Raw genomic sequence first — 26,434 nt, forward strand, 5'->3', positions numbered from 1 at the left:
TATCCTCTCTTCTCACAGCGCCATATCGTGAACCACAGGTTGTTGGGTCACAGAATGCGTGTACACAGCGATCTAGGGGTGTGGAGCTTTGCAGAAGCTGTCCTGTGGCAGACCCAATATTTGTGTCATTGGGCTGATTTACGCGGATCGATTGAGATTTTGTCAAGATCAGAAAGCTCATCCATGAGTTGCTTCACTGTAGGGTCCTGCCTGTCCAATCTAAGTGTTTGCTGCACGACAGTTGCGGCTTTCAGGTTATGTCGACCAGTAGGTCGTCCTTGAAGACTGCTGATGAAACTCCTGGGCGATCCATATCCTGGACCAGTGTTGCAGTCGAGTGAGCTGCCAAAGCGTCGGGAAGATGTCGACGTGCCATGTCAGGGGTGGCACTTGTGTTTGACCGATGCTGGAAAGGAAGTAGCTTTTCGCTGCGGGCCAGTCGAACTCTGACAAACCTTGGACCAGCCTCTCCGTCTTCTGTGATCCGTATCCAAGCCATATGTAGAAAAACATGGCTTTCGAGTAGATCTGGCGCATGATAACAATTTGTTCCCTCCGTTCGTCTATGTTGTTTTGATCGATGGAGATAGCGTTGATCCATAGTAGTGCAGTGTCTCCGTTGCTTCGCACAATAGGTATCTGCCCATTCACCGTTATAATCTTGGTGACTAACGAATTACCCCGGACATATGAGACTGCGGCATATGACGGTGGGTTATTCAAAGGCATAATCTCGAGTGTGCAGCAGATTGGTTGCTCGGATGACGATGCGGGCAGAATGCGTAGGACTCGAGTGTTGGCGCGACCTTCAGAGTTCGTTGTAGTTCGTTTCCAAGATGCCTACACAAAATTTCCTAGCGTCGCGAGCAGCTGGCGATGGATCGATTTGCTGTTCAAGAGTATGCAATATAATCTTTCGAAAACAACTCTGTTGTGAACGTTGACTTTCGGTATGTGAACATGGTGGTGTTGATGTCTGAGAGTGGCAATCACGATGCATATGGTCTGCTCCTTCCCCTTCTGACAGGCGTTCAGAGCCGCTGCCACTCCTCCTTGAATTGATTGATACATCTAACATGTTCTTGCAGTCTTGCTTCACAGGTTGATCTGTCGATCAGTAGCGTTCGCCAACCGCGATAAACTGCTCTGCATGCGCTCCATGATGTCGTGACCGAGAACTCTGAGACGCGAACACTCGTGTGATTCCCAGTTCCAATTCGTCCTCTTACTTGAAGCTGAATGATTGCTGCACTTAGACTTTCACGATACGGTATACGCATCTTCATCACTCGGTATTGTGGCAGGCAGATCCCGCGACGATCAAGCCGCAAGCCCGCTCGCCATGCGTGAGATCATCTCTCGTAGCCGGATGAGAAGATGAGCATATAAGCGCCACAAGGCTGCTGATGAGTTGTGGTAATTACTGCATGCAGCAATATGCGCGATGAGATAACAATCACCCGACCGGACAGTTGTCGTAACAAGCTCATCCATGCTTGCCATTCCGCTCGTTACCGCCCAATCTTTGCGCGGGTACCTGAACATCTTGATCAGTTCTTACGACTCGCGGCAGGCATTCCCAAACACATCGAAATTGCACTGGCCAGTCCGCTTCAAAGCAAGATCCATCCAATCTTGCAGCAAGAGTGACACCGAGGTTCAATGACGCCTTGTATTTGCCCTTGTCTTCCCCTCGTGGTCCGTGAGAACCTGCGAGCTTCATCTCCTCCAGCGTTGCACGTTCCAGCATGATGCTGGAACGAACTTGTACGCGAGGACACACAAAACGCGCCGATTTGAAGCCAGTTTGGCTCCCGGTAAGCGACCCAAACTTTGCCTTCGGGAGGACAATCGACTGACGCGATACTGGTGAGACTTGATGATTTGCGCGCAATGACACTATGTAGAATCAGAAGATGAGGCTGGCCGCTGCTAGCAAGCCGCCGAAAGAACATTGCGCTCAAACAGCGCCGGAGCGGACCTCGGAGACGCAATGACTTGCCAACTAGCACACCGCCGAAACGTCTTGACTCGCACCATTTCCGTGTCTGCAAAATGGCATGTTGCCAGGCCGGGACGTGCAGGGACGGCCCTGAACTTACCAGATCCCAGGATTGTCTTGTCGTTGATGCTCGTGTTGAAGCTAGTACCGGAGCAAAGCAACCGGGGCCCGCTTGTTCGCACGAAATGATGGTCTGAGGGGCATAAGGGCATGACGGACTACCAAAGTTAACAGGGCGATCACAGCTGTCGTGCCCGTGGCGACTGTGCGACTGAAGCAAGTGCCAGACATTGACGTGTCTCGCGGGCTTCTGGAAAGACCCTCATAACCTATAGCGCCTGGGTTAATCCTGGAGGTGAGACTCACCGCTATCGTGTCCATAACAACGGCGGTGGAGGTCAGGGGATGGTGGTCTATATGGTCGATCATAAAGAGCCGGAGATACAGTGCAGAGTCAAGCGTTCGGCGCAAGATGTTCGTGGCAGGTAACTGATCCTGAGGCTGCAGGTACGACGACAAGAGCGCGCGCAAAGATGCACATTGCAATGGATCTCCCTGCGCATTGAAGCCCTGGCAGCGACGGGCACAAAAAGTGGATACAATGCCCACGTTGTTGCTGTGCTCGTGCAGTGTGTGTTCCGCAAGAAGGCAGCGATTTGGAGTCTGGGTAATTCCGTAAAGCTGTCTTCTCGAAATCCTGTCTCCCAGGATTATCGCTGTAACGTTGGAGGTGTTGTGTGTGACGATCGCGTAGGGCGGGAATCGTCGAGATTCGACAGCTGCCAAAATCAAGGCTAGTGTACGCTGCGAGCGCCGGAGGAAAGCTTTCCTGAAAGCTACCTCTGACTTGGAAGGAGTTGATAGATGTCGTTGCGCAATATGTATACGAGAATCGAATAACTTTGTGGCTATTTTGAGCGCACGATACGATGTGAGGAGTTGCAGCGCGGTTCGGGTGACTCGCCCGCGTTGGGTGATGGACAGCCGCGCTAGACTGTTGACGTAACGGACAGACCTGCCTCCCGGGACAGACTTATCTCGACTTCAACCAAGACATCGTATGATTCTGCCGTCACTGAAGGAAGCACATCGAGTTGATGATGACCCGTTTTCTTGTTTTGCGGGAGCAGAGATCTGCATGGTGACGGTGTCACGATCTCTCGAATACGCCTCGTCTGTGGGGATGAGGCTGGGGATGGAAGCAGGTCGTGACGAGAGGACGAAAAAGCAAAACGGTTTTCATAACATGTATACGGATCAAGCGCAAGCTCCGAAGCCTCCGTCATGGCGCTCTGCAGCTCACCAGGGTGAGTAACCCGAATCACACCATAGACAGCCAGGAGGGAAACGAAAGTGAGGTGCGTGTGTTCAAATCGTTCTCCTTCAGTGACTTTTTGCTTTTTCGCGCCCTCGGCTGAAAAATCAAGAAGAGTAATTCCAGCGGGCGCGTGTCCCAACGCGTGGCTTGCATTAATCGTTTTGGTGCGGGAAGAATGCTTTTTGCTGTTTCCCCGGTCGTGCAACCGCATCCTTGGTTCGTTGATCGAACGATATGCGTTGCTTTTTAACGGCACGGGTGGTTCAAGCCATAGACGAGCATGCTAATCTGAACGTCTCTGTTGAACAGCATTTCTTATTGTGATACGTACGATAACAGCATGAATCGCATCTGCGTTGGGCGGCTTCAGGATTTATTGAGAAAGATTATCTGGACACCTATGACTTTTCACGGCGCAGGCTCGGGACAGAAAATGGCCCTTCGGGGGTTGGAGCGTTGATCATGGTCTCAGACATGGAGTGCTTCGCTGAATTGCGCCCACGAAGAGACCTTTGACGCTCAGTGAGCTGACGGGCGCCACATGTGGCCTTATCACAATGTATCATTCGTGTAGACAGTGGTGAAACGTTCGTGGCGACTCTATAGCCGATGAGCAGAGCTGCTGGCGAAGATGACCAGGAAGGAGCAGTCGTTATGCGGCATGCTTCGGCGCACTCGATGGAGCAAACCCGCAGAAGGTCCATGCCGACTTTGCACGATCGACGGCTCCTCTTTCCTCAACAGGGACACAGTGTGAGAGCGTGCATTGGATTATCGATCAGACGCCACTGAAGAACTTGACGCAGCTTCCCTGGCCGAGCAGAAGTACACCTCACCTTCGCTGTTCCACCTTCGCCGGGCTGGAGGTGCAGCCGCTCCTGTAGCTGACTTGAAAAATTGCAAAGATCAAGGAAGGTTGTAGATCATCTCACTGTGCTTTGCTTCGCTTCAGGAAGGTGGATCCACATGAAAGACCGGCTTCTGACTGCACAGCAACTGCCGATGGATGTCGGGTGTGTATTGGTGAAGCTGCAGGAATTGATTCAAGGAGCCGCACTGCTCTCCTTGCTATCACGGCACCAAGAGATTGCATTGCCTTGTTCAGTCAAATCAGTCCACAGGTCATGATGTGTAGACTGCATCCTTGCTATGAAGTCTAGCAAGTACAGTGGCCAGTGGTTGTCTTCACTGTGTTCCCACTCTCATACAAGAGAGGCGGTGAAGTCCGAAGCCATTGCTTGGGCAACTGTCGGCAGGATAGAACTACCTCTCCACATCAAGGGCCATACATACCAGCATTATATGTCCACATGCGCAGCAGGGCGACGGGAGATGCGCATAACCATAGTGATATCCATGGAGACGAGCATTGTGTCAGCATTGTCAGGCATGAACCAAGTGCCACTGCTGACGTGGATAGCAGATAGTATGCGCAGGCAACTGTTGTTGATGCATGGGCAGGCAGTTTGTAAATAACAGAGACCTTAGGCATCAGGCCCTAGGAAATGACAGCATGTGATATGACGGGGTCAGCATGGGTGATCCTCAGTATACTTTGATTGCATTGGGTATGCGAAGCTGCGACAGTGCTGAACTTGGCGGTGAAATTCATGCAAACAACTCATCAGATCCGTGGTTCACCCACTAGATCGAAACACGCGATTACTGGGATGTACCCTGGAGGAGAGTTCGAGAACATTGATCGATTGTTTTGTCGAAGCACCAAGTGCTATGCAGTAATCCTATTATAATACAGAGAAAGAAAGAAAGCGCCGAACCAAATAGCTGGTGGCGTAGGTAGACAAAGGTATTGAAAAGATGGCCACGCTGTGTAGCGAAAGCCGGAAAATGTCGCGACGCCGGTGTAAATGCTAGTGAACAATAACAACATCTCCAAGAACGCCGATTTAAAGGCCGTGATGATGATTTCGATGGCAACGCGCGCCAAACGGATAAAAGCCGCCTTGCTGATTCCAAGTATACATTATTGGCAACTGAGGCTAAGCCAAACAACGCCGGTAGAGATATGACAGTCGAGATTAGCTTTTGAGTCGTTATGTCGTGATGGTTGTGCTGGTCGAAGCGTGACACCCTCGCTCGTGGCGCTTCATGTTACTTCGCACGCTGAAGGCCTTGCCACATCCTGCCTGAGGGCACTTGTAAGGCTTCTCGCCAGTGTGGCTGTGACTGTGAATGCGCAGGCTGCTTGGCCGCGAGAAGGCCTTATTGCAGGTCGAACAGATGTATCGGTCCTGGGACTGAGGAAATGCGGACTGGCTGGATGTGCTGATGTAGTGGTGGTGTTGCCAGGGGTTTGTGCCAGTGGCCGAGACGGTGGGTTGGGGCATTGGCAGCGGCATTGTGGGTTGGTAGTTCGAAGGTAGCGGTCGTTGAGCATACATGCTGGCGTTGTTGTAGGAGTGCTGCTCAGGCGAGTAGAACGAGGTCGCTGATGCGTTACCTGGAGACGACTGGTAGGGCGACTGAGCGTACATTGAGCCGCTGTAGGGAGACATCGAGTGCGATGGGAGTGAGTCCCGCTTCATAGGTGGCATTGACGACAGGGCTTGACGCTGTTGGTGGGGCTCCATGTTGTTGAGCGATGCGCCCATAAAGTAAGCTGCTGAGGCAGCAGAGTGAGTAGAAGCAGAGGAGGGCGACCGTTGACCGTCGCCAGCAGCATCAGGGTGCATTGGTGGCGTAGGGGGAAGTGTCATTCGAGTGTTGCTTGTAACTGTTGGGGCTGCAACGTAGGTTGAAGGTTGCTGTGGCCTTTGCATTGTGCCAGTGTTCTGTTGTTGTTGCGTCTGTCTCAGCTGTGGCGAAGATGACTGTCTGTGTTGTGATTGAGGGCTCCCAGCGGCTACTTCCGTTAGAACCTGCGATGAGGAAGTCGCGGCGAGGTACTTACCAGCTTCTGAAGCAGGCTTCTCACCACCGGCAAATTCGAGGAGACTCGAAATTGAAGGCAGCGACAGCTTCTGCTCCTCTGCGGGTGGCGATGGCGGTGACTGAGGCCGTTGTCGCTGGTACTGGTACTCAACCTGCTGTGGGTGTGCGGTGTAGAGAGTGGGCGCAACAGTAGTCGACACGGGATACCCACGAGGCTGCGGTTGCTGGTAGTAGGCCGACTGCGGTGGATGCTGGAACGCCTCACGCTCCCGTACGCTGCCGTGTACCATGCTGGCAAGGTGCATTGCCATGGAGAAGGTTCAAGTCACGGGGCACAGTAGAGGCTGCGTAACGTTGAGGTACTTGGGTAGTAATGTTGGGGTTGGTGGAGGGTGATTAGGTGAAGAGTGAGCAAGTGATGACGAGATGGAAAGCACAATAGAGTGACGGGTAGTGGCAGATATGGTGCGCCAGGACTCCGGGCGGCCTGCAGTGCCTATGTAAGAGTAGCGAGCGGTTGGCGAGATTCAGCACGACGCCCGTTCACACTGTAGCGTCGTCAGTGGAGAGGCCCGCGGTGACCAAACCGTTGCCAACGAGGTGGGTCAGACAGCGGTCGACCCCAGTCCTGTCAAGTCCCTGTCGAAATTGCAAGAGCGGTCGACGAGGCGGCGGACCGTTGTGACAAGCAGCCAACCTCCCAGCACGGCTAGACGAACGCTGCCAGCCCTGCAACGGCAATGCAGATGACGGGTGAATTGGGACTAGGGCAGCGATGCGCACGCCTCCGTAACAATGCCTTGGCCGAGCGATCCGCCCACACATTCCAAACCAGCCAATCTGCGCACCACCGGCGAAGAGTCGCTTTTGGGCTGCTGGCACGGAGGCAGTGGAATGCTAGTAATGGCGCTGCAGGGGTGCCCGACTGCTGTTCCAGGACAGGCCGTGATGCACCGCAGATCGACCCTCGAGGACAATCTGTTTTGTAGGTGCGCTGATATTCGGCTGCAAGCACCCTGACTTCTGGAGTCGCTGCACACGCCGGCTGGGTCTGGCAGTGCTGGTGAAGGTCGTAGTCGTGCCTTCCCAGCGGAGCGGATCAACTACCTCCGGAAAGCAGTCACGCACCCGCGCCTGCAGTCAGTCGATAGTGACACAGCCCTCGAAGCTGTGCGTCGCCGACTGCTGCTGGTAGCTTCTTCGAGCGCTACGCGAGACGCCTTGGTGCTGGCGTGGGTGAAGGCGGTAGGGGTGGTTTGGTGTGGCCCTGCACAGTCCACTCGGACAGAGATCGATCGACAGCAGGCCTGCAAGTACCTGCTGCACGCTGAGCCGTGGAAATGTCGAGGCAGACGTGAGTGTCAGACCAGTCACCAGAGTCAGACGTGAAATACCCGGTCCCAGATTCGGAGACGCTTCGCCGGAGTCGTGAGTAAGGCCCCCGGAAAACCGCCGACAGGTTGCACCCTCTCGCAGACAGTGCCCGCCAGTGCCAGCCAGTGTGAGAACGACAGCGCCGCGAAAAGGGCGTCGAGACAAGCACGGGATGGGCTGACGAAGGATTACGCAGGGGGGATGGAACGGCAGACGCTGGGGTTCAGAAAGGGACAGACATGAGACGAAAGACCATTCTGCACGCTTTAAACATCCCAGCCGCCTCTCCTCTCATATCGCCTACACGCAAGCGGGCGGGCAATTCGTACCGTCGAGGGCGAGCGACGTTCACTAGGCACGATAGCACCATATCGTCCCGCGAAGGTTCGGTGGGATGAAGGGTGCGTGATTGGGGTGCGACCAAGGCGGCGCCTGCCAAACCTGTCTAATGTCGTTCCCGCTGGCGGCCTCACCGACCAAACACTGGCGCTGGAGCTCCTACCAAGCACCTTATCTGGCCACTCACTGGTCGACAATTCGCAAAGCCCTCTGCAAGCGATTAGAGAGCTCCTGCTCTGGTGATGCACATGGCGGCAGCCGCTGGCGAAGCGAGCAAGGGATGATGTGACGAAAATATTGAGAGGCGGTCATCAGCCGTCATTGTGCGCGCTCTCGTATCGTGCTGCAGAGAGCTCCATGGCTGTGTTACAGCCGCTGCTGCGACGAGCAGTAGCACTGGGCGCCCCGCTCTTGACTCGCAATCGAACAATCCCATGCCCTTCACCGTTGAGGTGCTGCCGGGCGGAGTGGAGGCTCTTCTCCATCAAGCATCCTCACCGTACCTTTGCTCGACGGCAAGCTCCTTCGACTAGCTACTTAGGCCGCGTGGTCTGCAGCAGTTTCAGAGCGAAGGCAAGCGCGGAAAAGCAGACAGCGACGGCTGGCCGGACGATGCCCTTTTACAGCAACCATGTCCGCCCCCCGTACGCGAGGTCCTCACGACGCCGCGAGGATGGATGGCGGCGTAATCCCATGTCTTGGCCTCGTTCGTCTGTGGAGGATCTTGAAGAAGAGGCGGGTCGATCAGTACAAGCGCATGCAGCTAAACCCTGAAGCCACGTTGGCTGCTGTCACCGTCTGCTCACTGTAGCCGACCTCCCGCTGTCCAACCACAAACCTCCACAGCCTCTTTCTTTGAGCGGCTTCGAGAAGCTCGCCACGTGAGTTGCATGCCACCACAGAGATCTTTTCTCAATCTGCACCGATTTGCGCAGCATGCCGAGCCGGAACAGCCTCGGAGCCATCACCCGCGTGCGATGTCCATCAGGGGCAGACTGCGCATCTACCGAAGGCCCGTCTACGGCGGCGGCACGTACGAGCCATCACATCCCTCTGAGATGGACTCGAGGATTTACCCAAACGGCGAAGTAGCTGTCTCACAACATAGCTCTGCTTTGTGTTACTCTCCAACCACGTGTCTATACCCTTCCAGAAGACGCAGAAAATTGTGTACGGTACGACGCAACCACGTCTTTCTGTGCTGCATACACGATATCACGAACATGAGAGTGCACGGACGTATGGGAGATGAACGGCCAGGGTCTTCGTTGATGGAAAATCTCCCACCTCGGACATGGTCACTCGCGCGATTCGCGGAGTTCCTACCACCACTACCCTGGATCTTGTGCCCGATGTGGGTATCGAATTTACCCGGCTTTTGGAAGGCACTGCTTCCACGACAATTCTCAGCAAAAGCGCTACAACAGTTGTTGAGTTTCTGTCACAATCGGCTCTCTCAAGATTCGACTGCATTTTGCAAGCCGTTTCGATGGACGTCATGCACCTGTATCGACTCTCTGTTTAGCCAGAGACCTGCATGATCTTCCGGCACAACGCTAAACAGGGACATTTCGTATCTTTCTAAGCGAACAAGAACACGCAGGGGTGTCGCTGCTTTGGCCGCTGCCTGATCCGTCATCCACGGGACACAACACAGTCTTGTGTTTGTGCCATCCTAGTGATCATCTCGGTCAGTTAATGTTACGAGTCGGCATGGCAGCGGCATCCCCACTAACATTGCCACCGAGGCTGTATCTCGTCAGCATGTGTATAGGTCGGTCGCTGGGATGTGGTGTCCTCTCAGAGAGCAACCGCAAATCGACCAGACTCATACAAAACAACATCGATTGTGTGCAATAACGCATCTTGAGCGTGACTGTGAAGGATCACTTGCACTCTTCCAGTTGCCGTTCAATGTCGAAAGGTATTCAAAGACTACAAGAACTAGAGCGCGCGCCTGCACTGATACAGGCACGGGAAAGTAATCTCAAACCAAGCTTGTTCCTATGGGCTCTGGTACTCGACGTCCTAGGACCACACCGTTCTGGAAGCATGTTCACCAAAACACAACTTCGATGAACCCGGTCATCACCTCATCTTCCACCGTCATCATTGTGGTCGATGACATGGCAGTATCAGTGACACTCGAAACGAGATCTTCATCGATTATTGAGTGCACTCTAGTGGTCGGGCAAATTTCAACGCTTCAGGAACTGCCGAAAGACTCGTTTCAGTCGCATGGCGAAAATCTGAAACACATCTTCTCCATAACACACGATTTAGACAACTGACAACGAATCGACTACTCAAATGATATTTCCGACTCCAAAGCGTTGGTTAGCAGCTGTCCTTCGAGATACCAATGCTGCATGCTGGCACCGAGCTTGGTCAGAAATGAACTTGCTCCGTTGTACTGTATTGGCGCAATGCGAAGCATCGTCGTAACTAGTGCGTTGGGTGTACTTTGGGCACGCAGTGTGAGTGAGGCGGAACAAACTAGATGGAATTGTGTTCAGTCCTGCAAGCAACACCTTGTAAAGAGGCCGTTTATTCCATCAGAACTCAAAGTTCCTCAATAACCGCAGCGGCTGGGGTACCCATATCAACCATCGCGCTATCTTACCGCCTCACGCAATATTCGATTTTTTCATACGCAACGTGCTGATTTGCATTCTTCAACAAAAGGCCCCAGTTCGAATCGGCTTTTCTGCACTGCGATTCGGAAGTCGGCGACATTGAATCCTTCGACAACGGCGCCGCCATTTGGCCGGTCCAGCAAGGCTGCGACACATCAGGACCTTGTCTCTTTCCTCAAAATCTCCGCGACGTGCGCGACTTTCCTCTGAAGGCCCCTGCGTAGCCGTGCGAAGACCATGTGGCTGCTGGGATGGCTTGCAATTTACCCAGACCATACGACCGTTCGCGCATCTTACATAGCAAATAGGCATTTGCGGCAAAGGCAGCCACCAATGTATCAAGATTGACCAGAGCCACAGGCGCCCACCATCTCATCTGACTGCAAGAGGATCTTGGGCCTGGAAGGAACGAGTCGGACGAGGCGCATCCTGTTCTGAGAGCGCTTGGCCAGCATCCATCGCGAAAATGAAAGTGGGTTGTAGGATCGCCAGGCCCTGGTCCATGTTCACCGTTTTGAGGTTATCCTCCGGGACCACTCCGCCACGACAAGGTCTCGAGAACGGCTGACGTAGATCCATCGCAGGTCCTGTCTGGCATTAACACCGAGATGTGCTCGGCTGACCACCAACACATCCTGCGAGTATCGGGCCAGGTCTCAGATCAATCGAAAACACACCATGGTCGCTTTGCCTGCTTCGATCACAGCTCAAGGTCATCGAGGTTGGTCCACTGATATGGAACGATCTGCCGGCCGTACGGGTATATCTCGTTCACCACGATACCCATGTCTTAGGGACGCGCCATTCTGCCATCTCCAAGGCCGTTAGGGAACTGATGAACAATATCACTGACACTCGGAACCAGAGCGGCTCGCTGGTCTGTCCGGTTTCAGCTGCCCTCACAACCCTTAAGATCCACCCGTGTGGCAGATATCGATAGTTCACTGGCCTTTCATGGTTCTCGGACGTCGCAAAAGCACACCAAGAACGGTCTTGCAACTCAGAGGAATCCTCGGTCGATCGTGATTTTCCACCCCCTGATGTGCTATCCCTTGCAATCTTCGCTCAGGTGCATCTCGGTCGCGAAAGCTTACCGAGCCAAAAGCAAGAGCAGTTTGGCGGTCTCGGCAGGCCGTATCCAGCCATGCTTCCACTCTAGCCTTCTTGAGACGTTCGGATGTCTCCACTCTCCACCAACGTCCGCGTCGGCCTGCCTCTGCTTCCCTGTCATCGCTGAAAAGGTCAAGCGCCATCTCCACTATGTGGATGAACGCAACAACGTTCCTTCGTCGACATTGGTTAAAGGTAACTCAGGCGCTATCGACACCTGCCGAAACGCTCAGGGTCTCTCGTCTCGACAAGCAAGCTCGATCTGGATCCGGCTACTCGTGGATGCAAATCGTAATGTGTTCAGCCCGGAGTACCTACAAGATGCGTACACTTGAAACAATAACCCGACTCATTGGTCCTGTCTCAAGCACAAGCATATGGTGTCGAGAGAGCCAATGCTGCTTTCGCAATGAAAATGAAGGCGCTGAACGCGGCAACACAGGCTTCTCGCAGACGCGTCTTATCGTACGACTTCTGCAGAAGGCTCAATTCTGCCGGGACATTTCCACCACTGAATTTGACCGAGCGATCTGACGCTCCTCTTGCACCAAGGGGTACGATCGTCGCCGATCATTACTGGACCAAGATTTACCGTTGCGCAGCGCGATGGATCCTGTATCCAGTCTTTCTTGCGATTTTTCAGTCGTAGCACGTGCAGAACAGGTCAAACGCCTACGTATCTCAGTGAGGGCGTAAGTCCAGGAGGTCATCTGGATGAGACGCTGAACTAGCTCACAGCTGTCCTCCAGTCAATAGCGCGGATCATATTGGCTTCGACGATGCGAGTGACTATGCAAACTACAGCACTTCATTTGCTGGAGAGCCTGTATGGGCGTCAAAGACCCTACGAGCCGGAACTACGCGCATTGGCACCTTATGTATTACTACAAAACAAAGTACAAAAGTGCCAGCTATACAATTCACTGGCGTTTTCGATCCGTAAATATATCAATTCGGCAGTCTTCCCGCCATCATCTGCACAGTCATCACATACTTACAGCGGTAAATCTACGGAAGTGCTTCGAATTTGGGCGTGCATCGACTTTGCGCATGCCCTTGCAAGGACGCAATTGAGGAACGGAGCTTACCTCGAGTTCTCGACAGATTTGCATCCGCTAGTTGTTCTTCCGAGACTACTGCTGTGGTGAATATTGGCTGCCAAACCTCTTTAACGCCGGATGATCAGGATGAAGGGGGGCCAGGATCTGGTGGGTCTCTGGGCACCCTACTCAATATCATCACAATTGTAAGTGGGCGCAGGGCATTACCTGGGTGTCGGGTCACTCAGCCCTTTCATCTTGAAGGGGGACGCAATGCATTATCGAGCATCTAATCATTCACAAGCTATCATATATGCCTGACGTGCACATTATGCAAATGCTCCAGACAGTGGATCTGCTTCACATCCTCTGAAGTGGCCCCCAATGCGCAAAATGAGGATGTGGGGTCTTGAGAGCTGCAAATGCCGCGGATCCGTGTCAGGTACTGTTGATATCGAATATGGGCCCTCAACACATGACGACATCCATACTTGAAGTTTGACGATAGGTTAACGGTTGTCAGGGATCGTCTACATGACGATGCCCTCAGGGTACCAAAACCTCCGGCCTTGATTCTACGCATGCGGTCCTGATGACGACATCAGTTGCATGGGCACTGCCTTGGAACCTCGCTGAATCTCAGTGAGATCAAGCTGGCCTATGCAAATGAGCAGAACTTAGATCTGGGAAAGCTAATCTCCGCTGACCAGATGTTGCAGGACTCGAGAGGCATCTACGCGTACATTTAAGCTCCGTCTTAAGCCAGCATGGACTGTGTCTTTCGAAATTGAACGACTATCGACCCCACAAACACAGCATCGATTGAGCTCCCCACAAATGACGTTCTATGTGGTATACGATCAGTCGCTTGCATGCATCCTGGATCCCAACGATGCACATTCCACATGTCAAAAATTGAGACGGGTTACACCCTTGTGCTCCAATATCAAGCTGCACAGCCAACAGCACAACAGGAATATCTGCAAGCATCGGTAGATGATCGCTTTCCACGCGCACATCCCAGGCGCTGATCGCGTGTGCCTGCCTTCGGTCTCGCAAACCCAGTAACTGAAGGCTGATACTGCCTTAGCCAATGCCTGCAAATGCCTAAATGGCTCCCGGCCCGGCCACGCATCGAGCGATCGGCTCACGTAAGAAGTCGAATCGAACTATCGAATGCACTCACCCAGGCGTTCTGTGCAGCTGAGCTGCAAAGGAGCCTGTACTGTCAGATGGGATTTTGGTGTCGCCGAAGCATGGTAGATTGCTGATGCCCACTGGACGGAAGATCTGCGTAAGACGGTGCGGGTGTGAATCGGGTACGGTGTACGCTCACCGTTGTATGCAATGCGACGCATGCACGTGAGTGACACCACGTGGAGGTTACCTTCAGCTCAGGAACAACGTCGGCCTTATGCTCTGTGATCATCGAGATTTGCATGAAGGTTGTTGACTTTCTGGGACATGTGTCACACTGAGCTGCAAAGCCGGTACCGTACGCAAGCGCTTGATAGGCGCCCGCTTTATAGGCACTGCGTGACGGCAATGCATCGGCATGTGCACCTTATGAGCCCTATCGCTGATCTCTGCCAGGTGGACATTGGATGTGAGTAGTCATCAAGCTCGAGTTGAAGTACATTCAATTCTGTTGACTACATGGGTACGATGAGCTACACCCCTGGCAAAGCTGACTAAGCGGGTGTAGGCGACACGCTGCCCTTCTCGCAACAGCGGCAAGCGATTGTGAGATGCAGTGGAGCCGTCACTGATATGTGATGTCCATGTTCGGATGAACATGTAGCTGATGTCTTTGTGGCTTTCTTGCAGAGTCGGAAACCAAATCCTATACGAGTCCAATCACCTCTATTTTGCGAACCAGAAAAAACAATCGAACGTATTCCGATAAATCGAAAAGCCATCTAGAGTATACTACTATCCTTTCGATATGATCAAACCACTGCAGTTATCTCAATCTTTATCGACACCAACCATCCCACAGCTAACCTTCCACAGTGCCCTCTTCCAACCCTCATTAAATGCCCAGGCCGCATACCCAGGCGCACCCATATCCATTGTAGGATCTCCCATCGGAGCAGGCGCCGGCTCAGCAACCGCACAATCCTCGAGATACTTCTCCATCCTCCCTCTCAGTTCTTTAGCAACCACAGCCTACACAGTTGTTGCGGCGCCTTGTTGAATGCTCTTGAAAGCTTTCTGAAACTCTGCATCAATCCGCCACATCGAGATACAGCTTCTGGCAGCGAGGCTTGGGGTCCGGTCCAGATTCCTCCATGCATGACGCTAAAACGTGAAGGTTGTTGGTGCTGTAGCGGCGTTCGATTTCGTTAGCCATGTAGATCGCCGCGAGTTTGGACTGTGCGTAGGCAGCAACAGGGTCGTATAGCTTGCTGACGAAGTTGATTTCGTCTGAGCTGGTGAAATCCAATGCGCTGCCGCGGTGGCTGACGGAGGACAGGCAGATGACGCGTGAGCCGAAGTCTGGGGTGGCGGAAGTGAGGAGCTTGGGCTTGAGGAGCTTGAATAGAAGGAAATGCGCGATGTGGTTGGTGCTGAACTGCGGTTCGAAGCCATCTGCTGTCTTGCCTTCGGGTGTCATCATGATGCCGGCGTTGGTGATGAAGATGTTAAGCTGACTGCTCTTCGACAGAAATTCTTTTGCACAGGCTCGAACACTAGCGAGAGAGTTCATGTCCAGCTCAAGGACCTCAAGTCAGCCAGGTCGAGATCGTCTTCCAAAGCTGCTCTGGCTTTTTCCGAGTTTCGAACGGCGCCGAAACATGCATACCAGTCGCTTTGAGAGCTCGGGCAGTTCCGATTCCGATGCCTTAGGAGACTCCGGTGAATAACACGACTTTGCCTTCCAGCTTGCCATCAGGTCGTTGTCTTTGACGATTTGCATAGCTGTGGGACGAGCATCGCCAGGCCCTCGAGGGCTCTGGTGTAGTTCGGCGTAAGAGGGCATGATATGAAGCAGAGTATTTATGATCGCTGACTGTTGAATCGGATGCGAGATATGAAGACTGGATTTGGTGGCTTCGTAGGTGATGATGTTGGAAGATGGTTCTGGTCGATGGAGCAGAGCCTGAAGAACTGCTCTATGCTTTCACATCCTCTCAACACCCCCAGCTCAGTGTCTCGTCAAACCGCTGCTCACCCTAACGCCATTGCAAAGTCCATTCTCATGCCATATGACGGCGCTTGGAGTGTGCGACTGGACAAAGATGTCATGATGGTGGACGAAATTTGACTGCGAATTCCCAACCACAGTTTCTGAGCTCGGCCGTATGGCAGCGACTCGAGGTGTTACACGGAGGTAGCGATTTTATTTGTAGTAGACAGAATGATAGCAGCACCTTTGTGACCCTACGGCGTACCTCCTCAAGGAGCAACTTTGGTGCTCCACTGACCCAGCAGGAGTTTCTCACTCTTTACGTTCTGTGTTAACTTATGTGTCCGAAATTATACTTCCTCATTGGGACTGGTGAGCGAAATACACTTGTCGAGGGAAACGAGGTGTCGTGATAGCTTCACGGGGTTCCAACCAAAGAATAGTGGGTACTTCATCTCCCAGAGAAGTGTCTTCTTTCACTTCTTGCGGTCATTCAGATGCCGTGCGTAGTATTTGAGCCAACCGCAGACATAAGCTGCGTTGATCCTGAGCTTCAAAGCTGGTGCGATAACCCCGCAAAGTATTTGAGCACAGTCAGATTCACTGATTAGGCTCAGTTGACGGTTGCGGACGTTCTCGATATTGCGTTCGATCACTTTAGATATCCGAAGCGGATTTTCGTGCTCTTCCTGGGACAAGATCGACCCTGCAACATAAGGCTCCCGGTCGATTTTTGGGCAGAGTCAGGTAGTTGACAAGGCGTTCCGTAGCGCTTTGTAGTCGGCATCATAGTTGAAAGCGATGATGTCGAGAAGGGAAAGGTTCAGAAGCGGTGCCTTAGAACAAGTACGAACGCTTTCAACCTGAGGCGGAATATACGGCGGTTGTGGTGAGCACATTTTGTGAATATGACGGGTGTGTGTGAGACGTGCAGGCTTTGAATGAACTGAGCAGCCCAGATCTAAGTACTGGTAGGTGGAGAGAACCGAGTTGCTGAACCGTGGTACAAACAGTATTGGATGAACCAGCTTATGTTTGACTCAAATTCCCTCTTGCCTAGACCCTACCAATAGCGGCCATATTTGGTACAGAGACAACAGAATATCGACAGCGTCCAGGGCCGCCAAAGTGAGTTCGTGGCTGCCATAGTACTATGCTCAGTCACGGCTCTTCAGGCTGTGGTTCGATATCAACTCCCACTGCATACATTCGCCTTTTTCAAGATGGACACCAAACATAATACCTTCTTACAACTTCCAGAGGAGCTCCTAATCAAGATTGCTCTTCATATCGACGGGGAAAACTGCAGTGACAGCCTCCGCAATCTAGCCCTTAGTCACAGTCATCTTCAACGCCTCGCTCACGAAGCACTCGTTCGAAACGCAATCATCCCGCGTCGCAGCATCCCAACGTTCATTGCACTTCTGTCTCAGCATCCGGATTGGATTGCTTTGATCAAACGATTCGAGCTGAGAGATTGCTCAGGCCACCGTCAAGAGTTTCAAAAACCGAATCCGGAGCTCTTGAGCATGTCCGAAAGCTTCTTGCGTTCGCTCATTGTACTCGATGGCGAAGTCACAGTGTCGCCAGAAGAGCTGTACACGCAGCTAGAAGTGTGCAAAGCATGGCATTTGCTCCTTCTCGCGGCTCTGCCGAATGCCAGAGAGTTATCCATGGGTCTACTGTCCTCACAGCATGGTATACATGGATCTTCTGTACAATTTCAACCCTTCGTACTTCATGGAGGATTCCAGATGAGGATGCTTTCGGGCGCTGCAATGGAGATGTTGCACGGCACTGGCAGACACTCCTGGATTTGCATCAAGCGCGCGGAGAACCTCAAAGTGCTGAAAATTGACGGACGACTGCTCACTCGGCTCAACGTAGATATCTGGACTTTTCCGCAAAGTATCGAAACATTGCAAGTATCTTGCGAATACTATAGTCGCCCATGGCTATGGGTAGCAGCACTACGTCGAGAGATTCAACAACGTCATTATTCACGCCTCGATAACCTGCAACGGCTGCAGTTGTTCTTTAAGGTCAAGCATATCCCGGAGCCGTATTGGGTGGCTAATGTGTGTTCCGAGGCTGAGGAAACGCTCAAGGCATGGGAGCACTCGGGTGTCTCTCTCGAGATTTCGTTCGTCTGATCGGAAAGTACTGGTGCCTCGCAATCCAACCATGGTGTATCTGACAGCGTCCTGGGTCTGTTCTTCGTATGCATCAAGAAAAGGCGCACACTGAAGCTCAGATCGAAGTTATAGCTTCCTTGGCAACTGTCGGTGTTTCTAGAAACGGCTAGAAAGCAAGGGCCCATAGCGAGGCGTATGCCAGGCAGTTTTCCCACAACAACCACGCCAGCTTTGAGAAGATGGGAATTAGAAGAAGTTTGAACATGCTACCATCTTTGGAGGATCGCCTGGGTGACCTGTAGTACTCCCAGCGACCACTCTACTGGATGCCGAATGTGTGGAGGATTTGGTAGCTGGGCATTGACTTTCCCGACAGTGCTAGGCATTTCGAGACTCGATTACTTTATGCATCTCCTCAGCTGTCTGCTGACTACTGATGTTGTGATTACTTCCACGGTATTTTTGATGATCACACCCATCAGCTCGGCAACGGCCAGCATTCCTAGCCGCAAGTACTTGTCAGGTATCGTCTGGGTGTGTATCGTGTCAGCATGACTGCCTTACCTCTGCATTGCAACGCGTTAGGTAGGCAACGGTATCCTCGATTCCCCACAGGCCTGTCGCATAGAGCATCAAAGCCGCACTTGTGCACATACCAGTCAGGGAAAGTCTCTAGTCTCTGTGGTAATTCGATCAAATGCTTGGAGATGGTGTCCAATAAGCTCTTGAGCTACAGACATGGAAGTATGAGACAGTATGACACCTTTACCTAGAACCACATGTAGCTGTCATGATGAAGATTCAGTCAAGCAGCTATTGCGTGAATATGAGGTCCGGAGTGTTCGTTATAGCAATGCGTACTCTCCAGCTCGCTGAGTACCTCCAAAGCCGATGTTCTTCAGGCCGTTCGTTTATCGGTCGATACCCTTTGTTGAATATCTCCTGAAGCCACTCCATCTCTCATTAAATGACCTGACTGCCTCACACTGCCTCTAGGATCCACGATTCCGCGTGACGCAGCTCCCTCATCGTCACCGTCCGTGCGGGGCTTGCGCCTGTCCTAGCTGCCCTAGCTCCATTTAAATAAACACGCCGCCGCCTTCCTCACTCACCTCACCTCACCACGGGGCCAGTCAGGTATCCCAACTTCTTAACAACAGCTCCTTTCGTCTATCACGTCTCGCTACGGCGTCGGCCGCCATGGCAAAGAAGCCTGCAGCTTCACAGCACTTCTGCGGTCGCTGCCCACAGACCTTCAACACTAGGCAGGCGCTCAACAAACACTTGCAGAACCACCCAGATAGTGAAGCGGCTGTTCTGAACTGTGCGGTCTGTAACTGGCCGTTCGACGACTCGCTTGACCTCGAGAAACACTCCATCACTACCGGTCATTCTCAAGCCACAATACTACCTCAAGAGTACGTTTGCAACAGGTGCTCTCAGAACTTTAGCACCCAGCGCGACTACAATTGTCACCGGGAGCTCGGAGAACCTTGTTGCGACGCTTTTCACGCCAGTGACTGGAAGAAAGGCCCTCGCCCGGGCTACATCGGTCCAGATAAGCCAAAGCTAGTTTCTAGGGAAGTCAAGGAACTAGCTTACGGCAGTGATTCGTCAGATTCACCAAGCGATATGAGCGAGGGCCGTGTTTGCTGCAAGCACTGCAGGAAAACCTTTGCATCTGAGTTCTCGCACGATTGTCACCTTCTTGGCTGCAAGCCGTTCAATTCGAAGCTGACCCCAGACTTGTCTCTGGAGATTCTTCGCGTCCGAGACCAGGACCAGTACCAGAATGTCGCTCAAGCTAAGCGTCACACGACGACGCTCGAAGTCATTGCCCCGCACATGACAAATTCGACGACTCTTGCCGATGCTTCGTGGCCTACGCCCCTCCAGACTGTCACGCTGAATACTAGTGCTCCAGTGTTCCGCCAGTCGCTTCCATTTCCAACAGCACCAAGGGATGCATCTTCAGCAAGAAGCTCGGGGATGTTTGTGTCCGCTCAGGCTCCAGCTCCTCTGAAAACGTCCATCACATCGTCTGCTGATACTGGCACTTTCGTCTGCAACATCAACGGATGTCAGCGAAGATACAACTCTGAGCCAGGCCTCAGGATGCACCAGACAGACGCGCACGGTGTCGGAGGTCAAGGTCTCGATCTGCATGGTAGAGACTCGTGGATGCTCGGGCAGCGCGAACGTGAGAGACTTCGAGCAGAAGGCCTTCTCAAGACCCCTACAGGCCCTTCTCGTGGTGGCAAGAGCAGCCGGGGTGGTAGTCGAGGTGGCCGCGCTGCACCGGCCCCAGTGGCGACTCGTGCGCCTCTTCCATCTGCTCCTGCCCAACGCACACCAGAGACCCACGGTCCCTATCATCAAGTGTTACATTACGCCGGCGCCAATGCACCTCCCCCTCTCCCTACAAGCCAGAACATCGGAGGCGCCTTAGAAATGGAGCAGGCCAAGTCCATATGTGGCAAAACGTTGCGTTTACTGCTCCAGACTGACATCTTCATCCATCACGATGGCAAGATGAGTGTTGGCGGCATCGACTGGACACGTATTGGGGTAGAGCGACAGTCTGCCGTTGTTGGCATGTTCGACGACATGTGCCATTTGCCTCGCAAGCTTCAGTCTCTCGAGTATGTGCCGGCTCCAAAGACGTTCATGGCTGAGTACACCGCGCAGTATCCTGTGACAGAGTTCGAAAGCGCGCCGGCCCGAAATCCCGCAAAGCCCGGTCTGGGTATCATCGCCATGGCTTGCAGCAAGATCACTCTCAGCAATAGGTGTCAGGAAGTTGTCAAGATTGCCGCCGTTGATGTCCTCACTTGCCGTGTGCTGATGAGCCACCTAGTGTGCACAGATCCAAACGCACAAGTCGCCAACTGGCACTCCTCTGTCACAGGCCTGACTAGTCTCAGGGACATGGAAGACGCTCGCCAGGCCGGCTACAGGGTCCTCAAGAGTTGGGCTGCGGCTCGCTCAGCTCTCTTCAAGTTCATCGACAGGGACACGATCATCATCGGCCACAACCTACGCTCTGAGCTGGACGCACTACGCATCATCCATGGTCGCGCCGTTGACATTGCCAAGGTTGTCGAGAAGGCCGCTCAAGGTCCGTTATCAAAGGCACAAGTCAGTCTTGATAGCTGGTGCCGGGACGTTGCGAACGTTGCGAGATTGAAGACGGACCCAGTGTTCGGACGTGATTGTGTCATGAGCGCCTTCGCAGCGCGTGAAATTGGACTGTGGGCCATCAAGAACCGGGAAAAGTTCGAGAATGTGGCTAAGCAGAAGACACAGGAGTACCAGATGGTGCTCAAGGCTTGAAAGTAGGATTGTGAAACGTTGGAAACAGGCAATCAGGAAGGAAGCAACCCAGAATTACGTGTAACGACGTCCAAGAGGCGAAAAGATAGTACAAGCTCAGTCCAAGTAATGCAAACGAAACCCAGAATGACCTACATATGACAATCGTAATGGTAATGGCGCGTCGACGACGTCCGCAGGTATACTTACTGACGACTGATCCTCAACCACGTGAAGCTTATTGAAGATCCCCAGGCTGCTTTGCGGTTTCCAGGTCGCTGCTCAAGGATACTGTTTCGTTGCCTCCTCCTTCTCCTCTTCCTCCTTCTCGATAGCATCAACGACGAACGCACCACCCAGCAGAATCGCCGGCTCATCAATACTATGATGCTCATAACTCAAGGTCCCCACACCACCAGCCTCCAAAATCAAACTCGGATTATCTTCCAACTTCTTCCCGATCCACCTTGCCGCAAATGCTCTCAGAATATGCCCATGCGCAACAATAAGCACGTCATTCGGCTTCCCATCCTTCCCAAACCTGCCCTTATGATACTTCTCCCGCAGCTCATGAATCAGCTCGTCCAACCTCTTCGTGACATCCTCGGGGCTCTCACCGCCCTCACACCCATCGCGCCAGATATCCCAGTCCTCGTTCAGCCCGCGCTGCTTACGCAGCGAACGCACTTCAGACGATTTGATGCCTTCATAGTCGCCGTAGTCCCACTCGCGCACGCTTTCGGTGATTTCAATCGAGGCGTTGGTGCGCACGTCGAGCGTGCTGGTAGGTTCCTTGCCAGACTGGGCAGGGTGGCCGTGCCACGGGTACCGGTCGCGGCAGCCGAGGTCGAGTAGTTCGAGGGTGCGTTGGGCGCGCGTGCGGGGAGACACGTAGCTGCTGCATGTTAGGGACAGTGCTCACGGTGTATATACTAGAGCGTGTTGAGTGATTGAGAGCTTACATATGCGCCAGATTGCTCGGGACGATGAGGCGGTCGTCGCCTACGAGCGCTTTACCGGTCGCGCGTACTCGCTTCTCGCCATTTTCTGTGAGGGGGATGTCCGATGTGCCTGTATGTCGTCCATTAAGCGACCATTCTGTCTCGCCATGACGAATGATGAAAACACGTGGGTCGGGCATGGTGGGGTGGAACTTGAACTAGAGGGGTCAATTGGTGTGACAAAGCGAATGATATGCGATCGTAAGGCTTTAGAGCAATGAAGTTTAAGGGTTCCAAAGTATATCAACATTAGTCTACATCTTGCTTCATGGAGAGCGCACTGCCGGAGGTCCCGCTAAAGTCCCGTATGTATGACGTTATTCTGCATGGGGATTTGATAAACGACGCGCAGCGGGGCAGATCAAAGCTACCACGCGTAGTAAGCTTTGGTCAGCTTCTTAAGATAGTATGGCCGAGGGCCACGCAAGATCACGAACGAAGCAATGCAAGTCGGTTTATTTGGGATTAATGCGTGTCAATTTGCTTTTCATTCTGGCCGAGGAGCTCCCCAAGCTAGAGTACAAGATCATAACAAGCCAAACCCACCTGCGCCGTGCTCACGTTTTCCGTTGCAAAGCGAGACGAGTCTTTCTTCCGAAAGACATTGTCCCATGTGTGTGACGTTTCGCGCAGGCATTCATACACAGTACCCATAGGACAAGCTTAGTTGTCCATGTAGGTGCTGGCATCGACACCCTTCTCAGGGAATTCGGGAAGGGAGACCTCGAAGCGCTCCTCGATCGACTTCAGAACAGCCTCATCTTCAGGGCTGCTGATGAAGGAGATACTGAGACCCTTGGTTCCGAAACGACCGGCACGACCGACACGGTGGAGGTAAGAATCGGCCTTATCGGGCATGTCGTAGTTAATAGCGACGTTGATACGCTCAACATCGATACCACGACCGAAGATGTCAGTGGACACGCAGATACGGGTCTGGAAGTCCTTGAACTCCTTGTAGCGTTTGATACTGTGTAACATTAGCATAAGAACCTTATACTTTGGTGTCTAGGCACATACCGCTCCTCCTGGCCAATACCAGAGTGAACTGCAGTACTGGGAAAGTTGCACTCGCGCAGAAGCTTGTCGAGCTCTGTGCATCGCAGTGTCGAGCGAACGAAGATGATAACCTGGTTGAACTCCAGCTCGTCAAGAAGGTCGTTGAGCTTTCTGTTCTTCTCACGCTCATCAAGCTTCATGTAGTATTGCTGCAGACCGTGGAGTGTCAACTTCTTCTCGTCATCGACGTAGATCTCGAGAGGGTTCTGCATGAATTTCTTGCAGGTCTCGCGGATCTCCTTCGCCAAGGTGGCTGAAAACATCATCACCTGCTTGTGGGCGGGTGTCGCGCGGAAGATGGACTGCACATCGTTGCGCATATCTGTATATATGTCAGGCAAGGTCGGTTATCGATTTGTTCATGTACTAACCAGGCTGGTCCAGCATCTTGTCGCACTCGTCAAGGACGAAGTGCTTCAGGTTGGAGAGGCGGAGATGCCTATCGCGGACGAGAGCGTTGATACGACCGGGTGTACCAACAATGATATGAGGGTGAGTCTCCTTGTTGCTGAGAAGCTCGATGTCCTTCTGAACGGGTGTTCCACCGTAGAAGACACCGACCTTAACATCGGGCAGGAACTTGGCGAAACGGTTGTACTCGTTCCTGATCTGGTAGGCCAGCTCACGAGTGTGGCACATGACCAGGATCGTGGCGACACCAGGCTCGGGCTTCTCGTCCATCTGCTGCAGGGTAGCAAGGACGAAGACGGCTGTCTTTCCGAGACCGGACTTGGCCTGGCAGAGAACATCGTTACCGAGGATGGCCTGAGGAATGGTAACTTGCTGGACTGTAGAGCACGAAGGCATGTCAGAACGGGTCTTAAAGCGGTCGCAACGAAGTGTGTAAAGGGAAGCGTCCGTCCATCAAGCGCAGTCGAAGTCCTCAACACGAGATAGCCTAGCCCTACGGAGGCCACGCAATCCAGACACCATCTCTTTCGAGCCCTCCTGGGGCACATGTCTGCCAAAACCAGTGCTCTCGTTCCAAAACGATATACTGGCAAAAAGCCTGCAGGCTTCTTTGTGTACAGGACCGATCTAATCGCGCCCAGATACAGCAGTCGGCTGGTAGCTCGTGTACAGTGGAAGGAGACTGGGTCCCTCACTACTTCGCTCGTGTGTAGACAAAACCATGGCCGCAGAAATGATACCGCTCGTTGCGCAAGTGGACGGACGCTTTCAGGTGGAAGAAGGCTGAGGGGAATTATTAGACTAACCCTCGGAAGGATGTTCGAAGCCACAGTCCGTGATTGCTCGCACGAGCTCGTCCTTGAGAAGGAAGTCGCGGAAACCGGTGGAGTGAATGCCGACATAGCTGCCCTTCTTGTCGCCAGCTGCGTCGCCAGCTGCGAGTCCACCCTTAGCTGCGGCTGCGGTGCCGTTGGCGGGCGCCTCCGTTGGCTGGATCTCCTCGTCGGAGTAGTCGATGAGGTCCTCCTCGTGAGACATGATGATTAGATATTGGTAGTAGTGGTAAGGTGAGGTTGGGGTCTGTGGTTGCGCGTGTCGCAAACAAGGCTGCCAAACAATGAAGTGGCAGCTGTGCGGTAGAGAAAGCCTCGAATGGTAGCAGTTGTAAAAAGAAAAGGATCAGCGGGCGGTTTGCTGATGCACGGCGTGACGCGACGGTGAGGATGGGGGGTGCTGTCGCAGGTGGTGGATGGGAAAGAGCGAGACGCAGCGGTTGGACCAAAAGCTTGGCGTGTCAAGCGCGCTAGTTGAGTAAGGAAGGAGCGTCCGTGCACAGGATTGAATCACAAAGCCGTCGCGAAGGTAACACTCACCACAACACTCGGCTTCATTTAAGGTTTCGAAGTAAAAGGAGTTCCGCTTTCGGCTTACTTCAAGGGACTGTAGTACATTTCATTCACACGAAAGCGCCTCCAGAGGTCCACGTCATTGTCCCACGGATATTGCAGTACTCGACACTACCGCCTTTTTGGCTGCACCTTTCGAAGTCACCCAACATGGCAAAAGACAAACCTCCAAAGCCCAAAGGCGTCCCAAACAAGCATTTGCACGCGCGGACTACCTTCCTTTATCAGGCTGCTACCTACTTGACTTTACATTCTTCGATCAACAAAAACGAATGTAGACCAAACGATGCAATACCATCAGAAACACATTCTATTCAACAGCCGTCACCTCTTGCCCTCCAGCTTGGTTCCGATCTCCATACTGTGTCTCGAAAGGCACAGCTTAGACTTTCCATTGATCTGAAGCGCTCTGTGTGCAAGAGCTGCAATGCAATACTGGTACCTGGGCATACGGCAACACAGATAACTGAGAATGTGAGCAAAGGCGGTAAAAAGCCGTGGGCAGATGTCTTGGTTGTTAGTTGCAATCGTTGTGGGAGCAAGAGAAGGATGCCCGTTGGCGCAAAGAGACAGCCGAAAAAGCGAGACCGATTCGCCGCCCCAGAAACCGCGACAACGAGCGATATGGAGGGTGTTGAAGCGACAACTCCTGTAGTGCACACAGCCACAGAGCAGAGTCCTAGCTCAGGCTGAAATTCCTTCGACTATTTCAACACCTGGCTCATTCTCGTCAGTGGTCCTAATATCGCGAACTGGCACAGAACCCAACGGTTCAAACCAGGATGAGCCACATGTCGCCTCCCAGATGTTGATCTACTTCCAGTCATACAGGAGGCTTTGACCGGAAGCGTTCTGATACCTTGCAGCTTCAAAGCTACAGCCAGGACTGATCGTCGCCTTACATCATGCTCAGGTATAGAGCATGAGCCTCCAGTCAGCGCGGAGATTTTCTCTCGTGAAACTGGAAAAGCCCGGAATAAGCAGTCGCTCTCGAACCCGCTATACGTTGAACGTGGATTTGACTTTCTCCAAGGCGTTCTATGAGACCATGGGAATTCTAGCATTGTTTGTCCCAAGTTGGACTTCGAGAAGCAAGACGTATTGCGCTGAGGAAATTATCCGTGCATCGTTCCATGAGAACTACATCTCGGTTTCAGGATAGGGCGGTTGAAAATTGGATCAGTGTGCGCAAGCATCAAATCTGGTCCCCATCAGCAAAGCTTGAAGGTTCCCAGTTCATACAATGCGACTGTCCGATGTTCCTGCTAT

At 52.9% G+C, this 26,434-nt stretch overlaps 11 protein-coding genes across 11 annotated transcripts; 3 read left to right on the forward strand and 8 right to left on the reverse strand.

Annotated features, from left to right (window-relative positions):
- Window positions 1-255: 255 nt before the first annotated feature.
- Window positions 256-729, reverse strand: BU25DRAFT_456854 (uncharacterized protein; the record flags this gene model as incomplete). The annotated part of the gene is made up of 1 exon (XM_033710067.1): window positions 256-729. The coding sequence occupies one exon, from the start codon at window positions 727-729 to the stop codon at window positions 256-258; it is 474 nt and encodes a 157-aa protein (XP_033563992.1).
- A 720-nt stretch (window positions 730-1,449) lies between these two features.
- BU25DRAFT_274411 (uncharacterized protein) lies at window positions 1,450-2,049 on the reverse strand. The gene has a single exon (XM_033701867.1). It carries the CDS (start codon window positions 1,953-1,955, stop codon window positions 1,614-1,616), a length of 342 nt encoding a protein of 113 aa, XP_033563993.1. The 5' UTR covers window positions 1,956-2,049; the 3' UTR covers window positions 1,450-1,613.
- A 2,959-nt stretch (window positions 2,050-5,008) lies between these two features.
- BU25DRAFT_274442 (uncharacterized protein) lies at window positions 5,009-5,292 on the reverse strand. The gene has a single exon (XM_033701868.1). It carries the CDS (start codon window positions 5,209-5,211, stop codon window positions 5,050-5,052), a length of 162 nt encoding a protein of 53 aa, XP_033563994.1. The 5' UTR covers window positions 5,212-5,292; the 3' UTR covers window positions 5,009-5,049.
- On the reverse strand, window positions 5,293-6,639 carry BU25DRAFT_274447 (uncharacterized protein). The gene is made up of 2 exons (XM_033701869.1): window positions 6,232-6,639; window positions 5,293-6,183 (listed from the first exon to the last, which is right to left on the reverse strand). The coding sequence occupies exons 1-2, from the start codon at window positions 6,521-6,523 to the stop codon at window positions 5,375-5,377; spliced, it is 1,101 nt and encodes a 366-aa protein (XP_033563995.1). The 5' UTR covers window positions 6,524-6,639; the 3' UTR covers window positions 5,293-5,374.
- Window positions 6,640-8,932: 2,293 nt separating this feature from the next.
- BU25DRAFT_274466 (uncharacterized protein) lies at window positions 8,933-9,699 on the forward strand. Its single transcript, XM_033701870.1, has one exon. It carries the CDS (start codon window positions 8,984-8,986, stop codon window positions 9,464-9,466), a length of 483 nt encoding a protein of 160 aa, XP_033563996.1. The 5' UTR covers window positions 8,933-8,983; the 3' UTR covers window positions 9,467-9,699.
- Window positions 9,700-10,578: 879 nt separating this feature from the next.
- BU25DRAFT_409067 (uncharacterized protein) lies at window positions 10,579-11,148 on the reverse strand. Its single transcript, XM_033705971.1, has one exon. The coding sequence runs from the start codon at window positions 10,935-10,937 to the stop codon at window positions 10,737-10,739; it is 201 nt and encodes a 66-aa protein (XP_033563997.1). The 5' UTR covers window positions 10,938-11,148; the 3' UTR covers window positions 10,579-10,736.
- A 3,129-nt stretch (window positions 11,149-14,277) lies between these two features.
- Window positions 14,278-15,694, reverse strand: BU25DRAFT_485846 (uncharacterized protein; the record flags this gene model as incomplete). Its single annotated transcript, XM_033711247.1, has 3 exons — window positions 14,278-14,880; window positions 15,020-15,436; window positions 15,518-15,694. 3 exons carry the CDS (start codon window positions 15,692-15,694, stop codon window positions 14,680-14,682), a joined length of 795 nt encoding a protein of 264 aa, XP_033563998.1. The 3' UTR covers window positions 14,278-14,679.
- A 3,482-nt stretch (window positions 15,695-19,176) lies between these two features.
- BU25DRAFT_389110 (uncharacterized protein) lies at window positions 19,177-21,309 on the forward strand (the record flags this gene model as incomplete). Its single annotated transcript, XM_033704500.1, has 2 exons — window positions 19,177-19,967; window positions 20,403-21,309. 2 exons carry the CDS (start codon window positions 19,177-19,179, stop codon window positions 21,307-21,309), a joined length of 1,698 nt encoding a protein of 565 aa, XP_033563999.1.
- A 261-nt stretch (window positions 21,310-21,570) lies between these two features.
- BU25DRAFT_336549 (phosphoglycerate mutase family protein) lies at window positions 21,571-22,429 on the reverse strand (the record flags this gene model as incomplete). Its single annotated transcript, XM_033702640.1, has 2 exons — window positions 21,571-22,183; window positions 22,251-22,429. The coding sequence occupies 2 exons, from the start codon at window positions 22,427-22,429 to the stop codon at window positions 21,571-21,573; spliced, it is 792 nt and encodes a 263-aa protein (XP_033564000.1).
- Window positions 22,430-22,582: 153 nt separating this feature from the next.
- BU25DRAFT_489797 (P-loop containing nucleoside triphosphate hydrolase protein) lies at window positions 22,583-24,797 on the reverse strand (the record flags this gene model as incomplete). The annotated part of the gene is made up of 4 exons (XM_033711444.1): window positions 22,583-23,259; window positions 23,310-23,670; window positions 23,720-24,136; window positions 24,566-24,797. 4 exons carry the CDS (start codon window positions 24,795-24,797, stop codon window positions 22,953-22,955), a joined length of 1,317 nt encoding a protein of 438 aa, XP_033564001.1. The 3' UTR covers window positions 22,583-22,952.
- A 347-nt stretch (window positions 24,798-25,144) lies between these two features.
- BU25DRAFT_274556 (Rpr2-domain-containing protein) lies at window positions 25,145-25,864 on the forward strand. Its single transcript, XM_033701871.1, has one exon. It carries the CDS (start codon window positions 25,316-25,318, stop codon window positions 25,856-25,858), a length of 543 nt encoding a protein of 180 aa, XP_033564002.1. The 5' UTR covers window positions 25,145-25,315; the 3' UTR covers window positions 25,859-25,864.
- The last annotated feature ends 570 nt before the right edge of the window (window positions 25,865-26,434 follow it).

Source organism: Macroventuria anomochaeta (assembly GCF_010093625.1).
Source record: "Macroventuria anomochaeta strain CBS 525.71 unplaced genomic scaffold BU25scaffold_9, whole genome shotgun sequence".
NCBI lineage: Eukaryota > Fungi > Ascomycota > Dothideomycetes > Pleosporales > Didymellaceae > Macroventuria > Macroventuria anomochaeta.

Excerpts from the sequence above, each read along its gene's own strand:
- BU25DRAFT_274411 (XM_033701867.1), bottom strand. The coding sequence starts at position 1,955 with ATGTTCTTTCGGCGGCTTGCTAGCAGCGGCCAGCCTCATCTTCTGATT.
- BU25DRAFT_274442 (XM_033701868.1), bottom strand. The coding sequence starts at position 5,211 with ATGTTGTTATTGTTCACTAGCATTTACACCGGCGTCGCGACATTTTCC.
- BU25DRAFT_274447 (XM_033701869.1), bottom strand. The coding sequence starts at position 6,523 with ATGGCAATGCACCTTGCCAGCATGGTACACGGCAGCGTACGGGAGCGT. Across the intron at positions 6,184-6,231 it reads GAAGCCTGCTTCAGAAGCTG|CCGCTGGGAGCCCTCAATCA; the intron begins GTAAGTACCTCG and ends TAACGGAAGTAG.
- BU25DRAFT_274466 (XM_033701870.1), top strand. The coding sequence starts at position 8,984 with ATGGACTCGAGGATTTACCCAAACGGCGAAGTAGCTGTCTCACAACAT.
- BU25DRAFT_409067 (XM_033705971.1), bottom strand. The coding sequence starts at position 10,937 with ATGAGATGGTGGGCGCCTGTGGCTCTGGTCAATCTTGATACATTGGTG.
- BU25DRAFT_274556 (XM_033701871.1), top strand. The coding sequence starts at position 25,316 with ATGGCAAAAGACAAACCTCCAAAGCCCAAAGGCGTCCCAAACAAGCAT.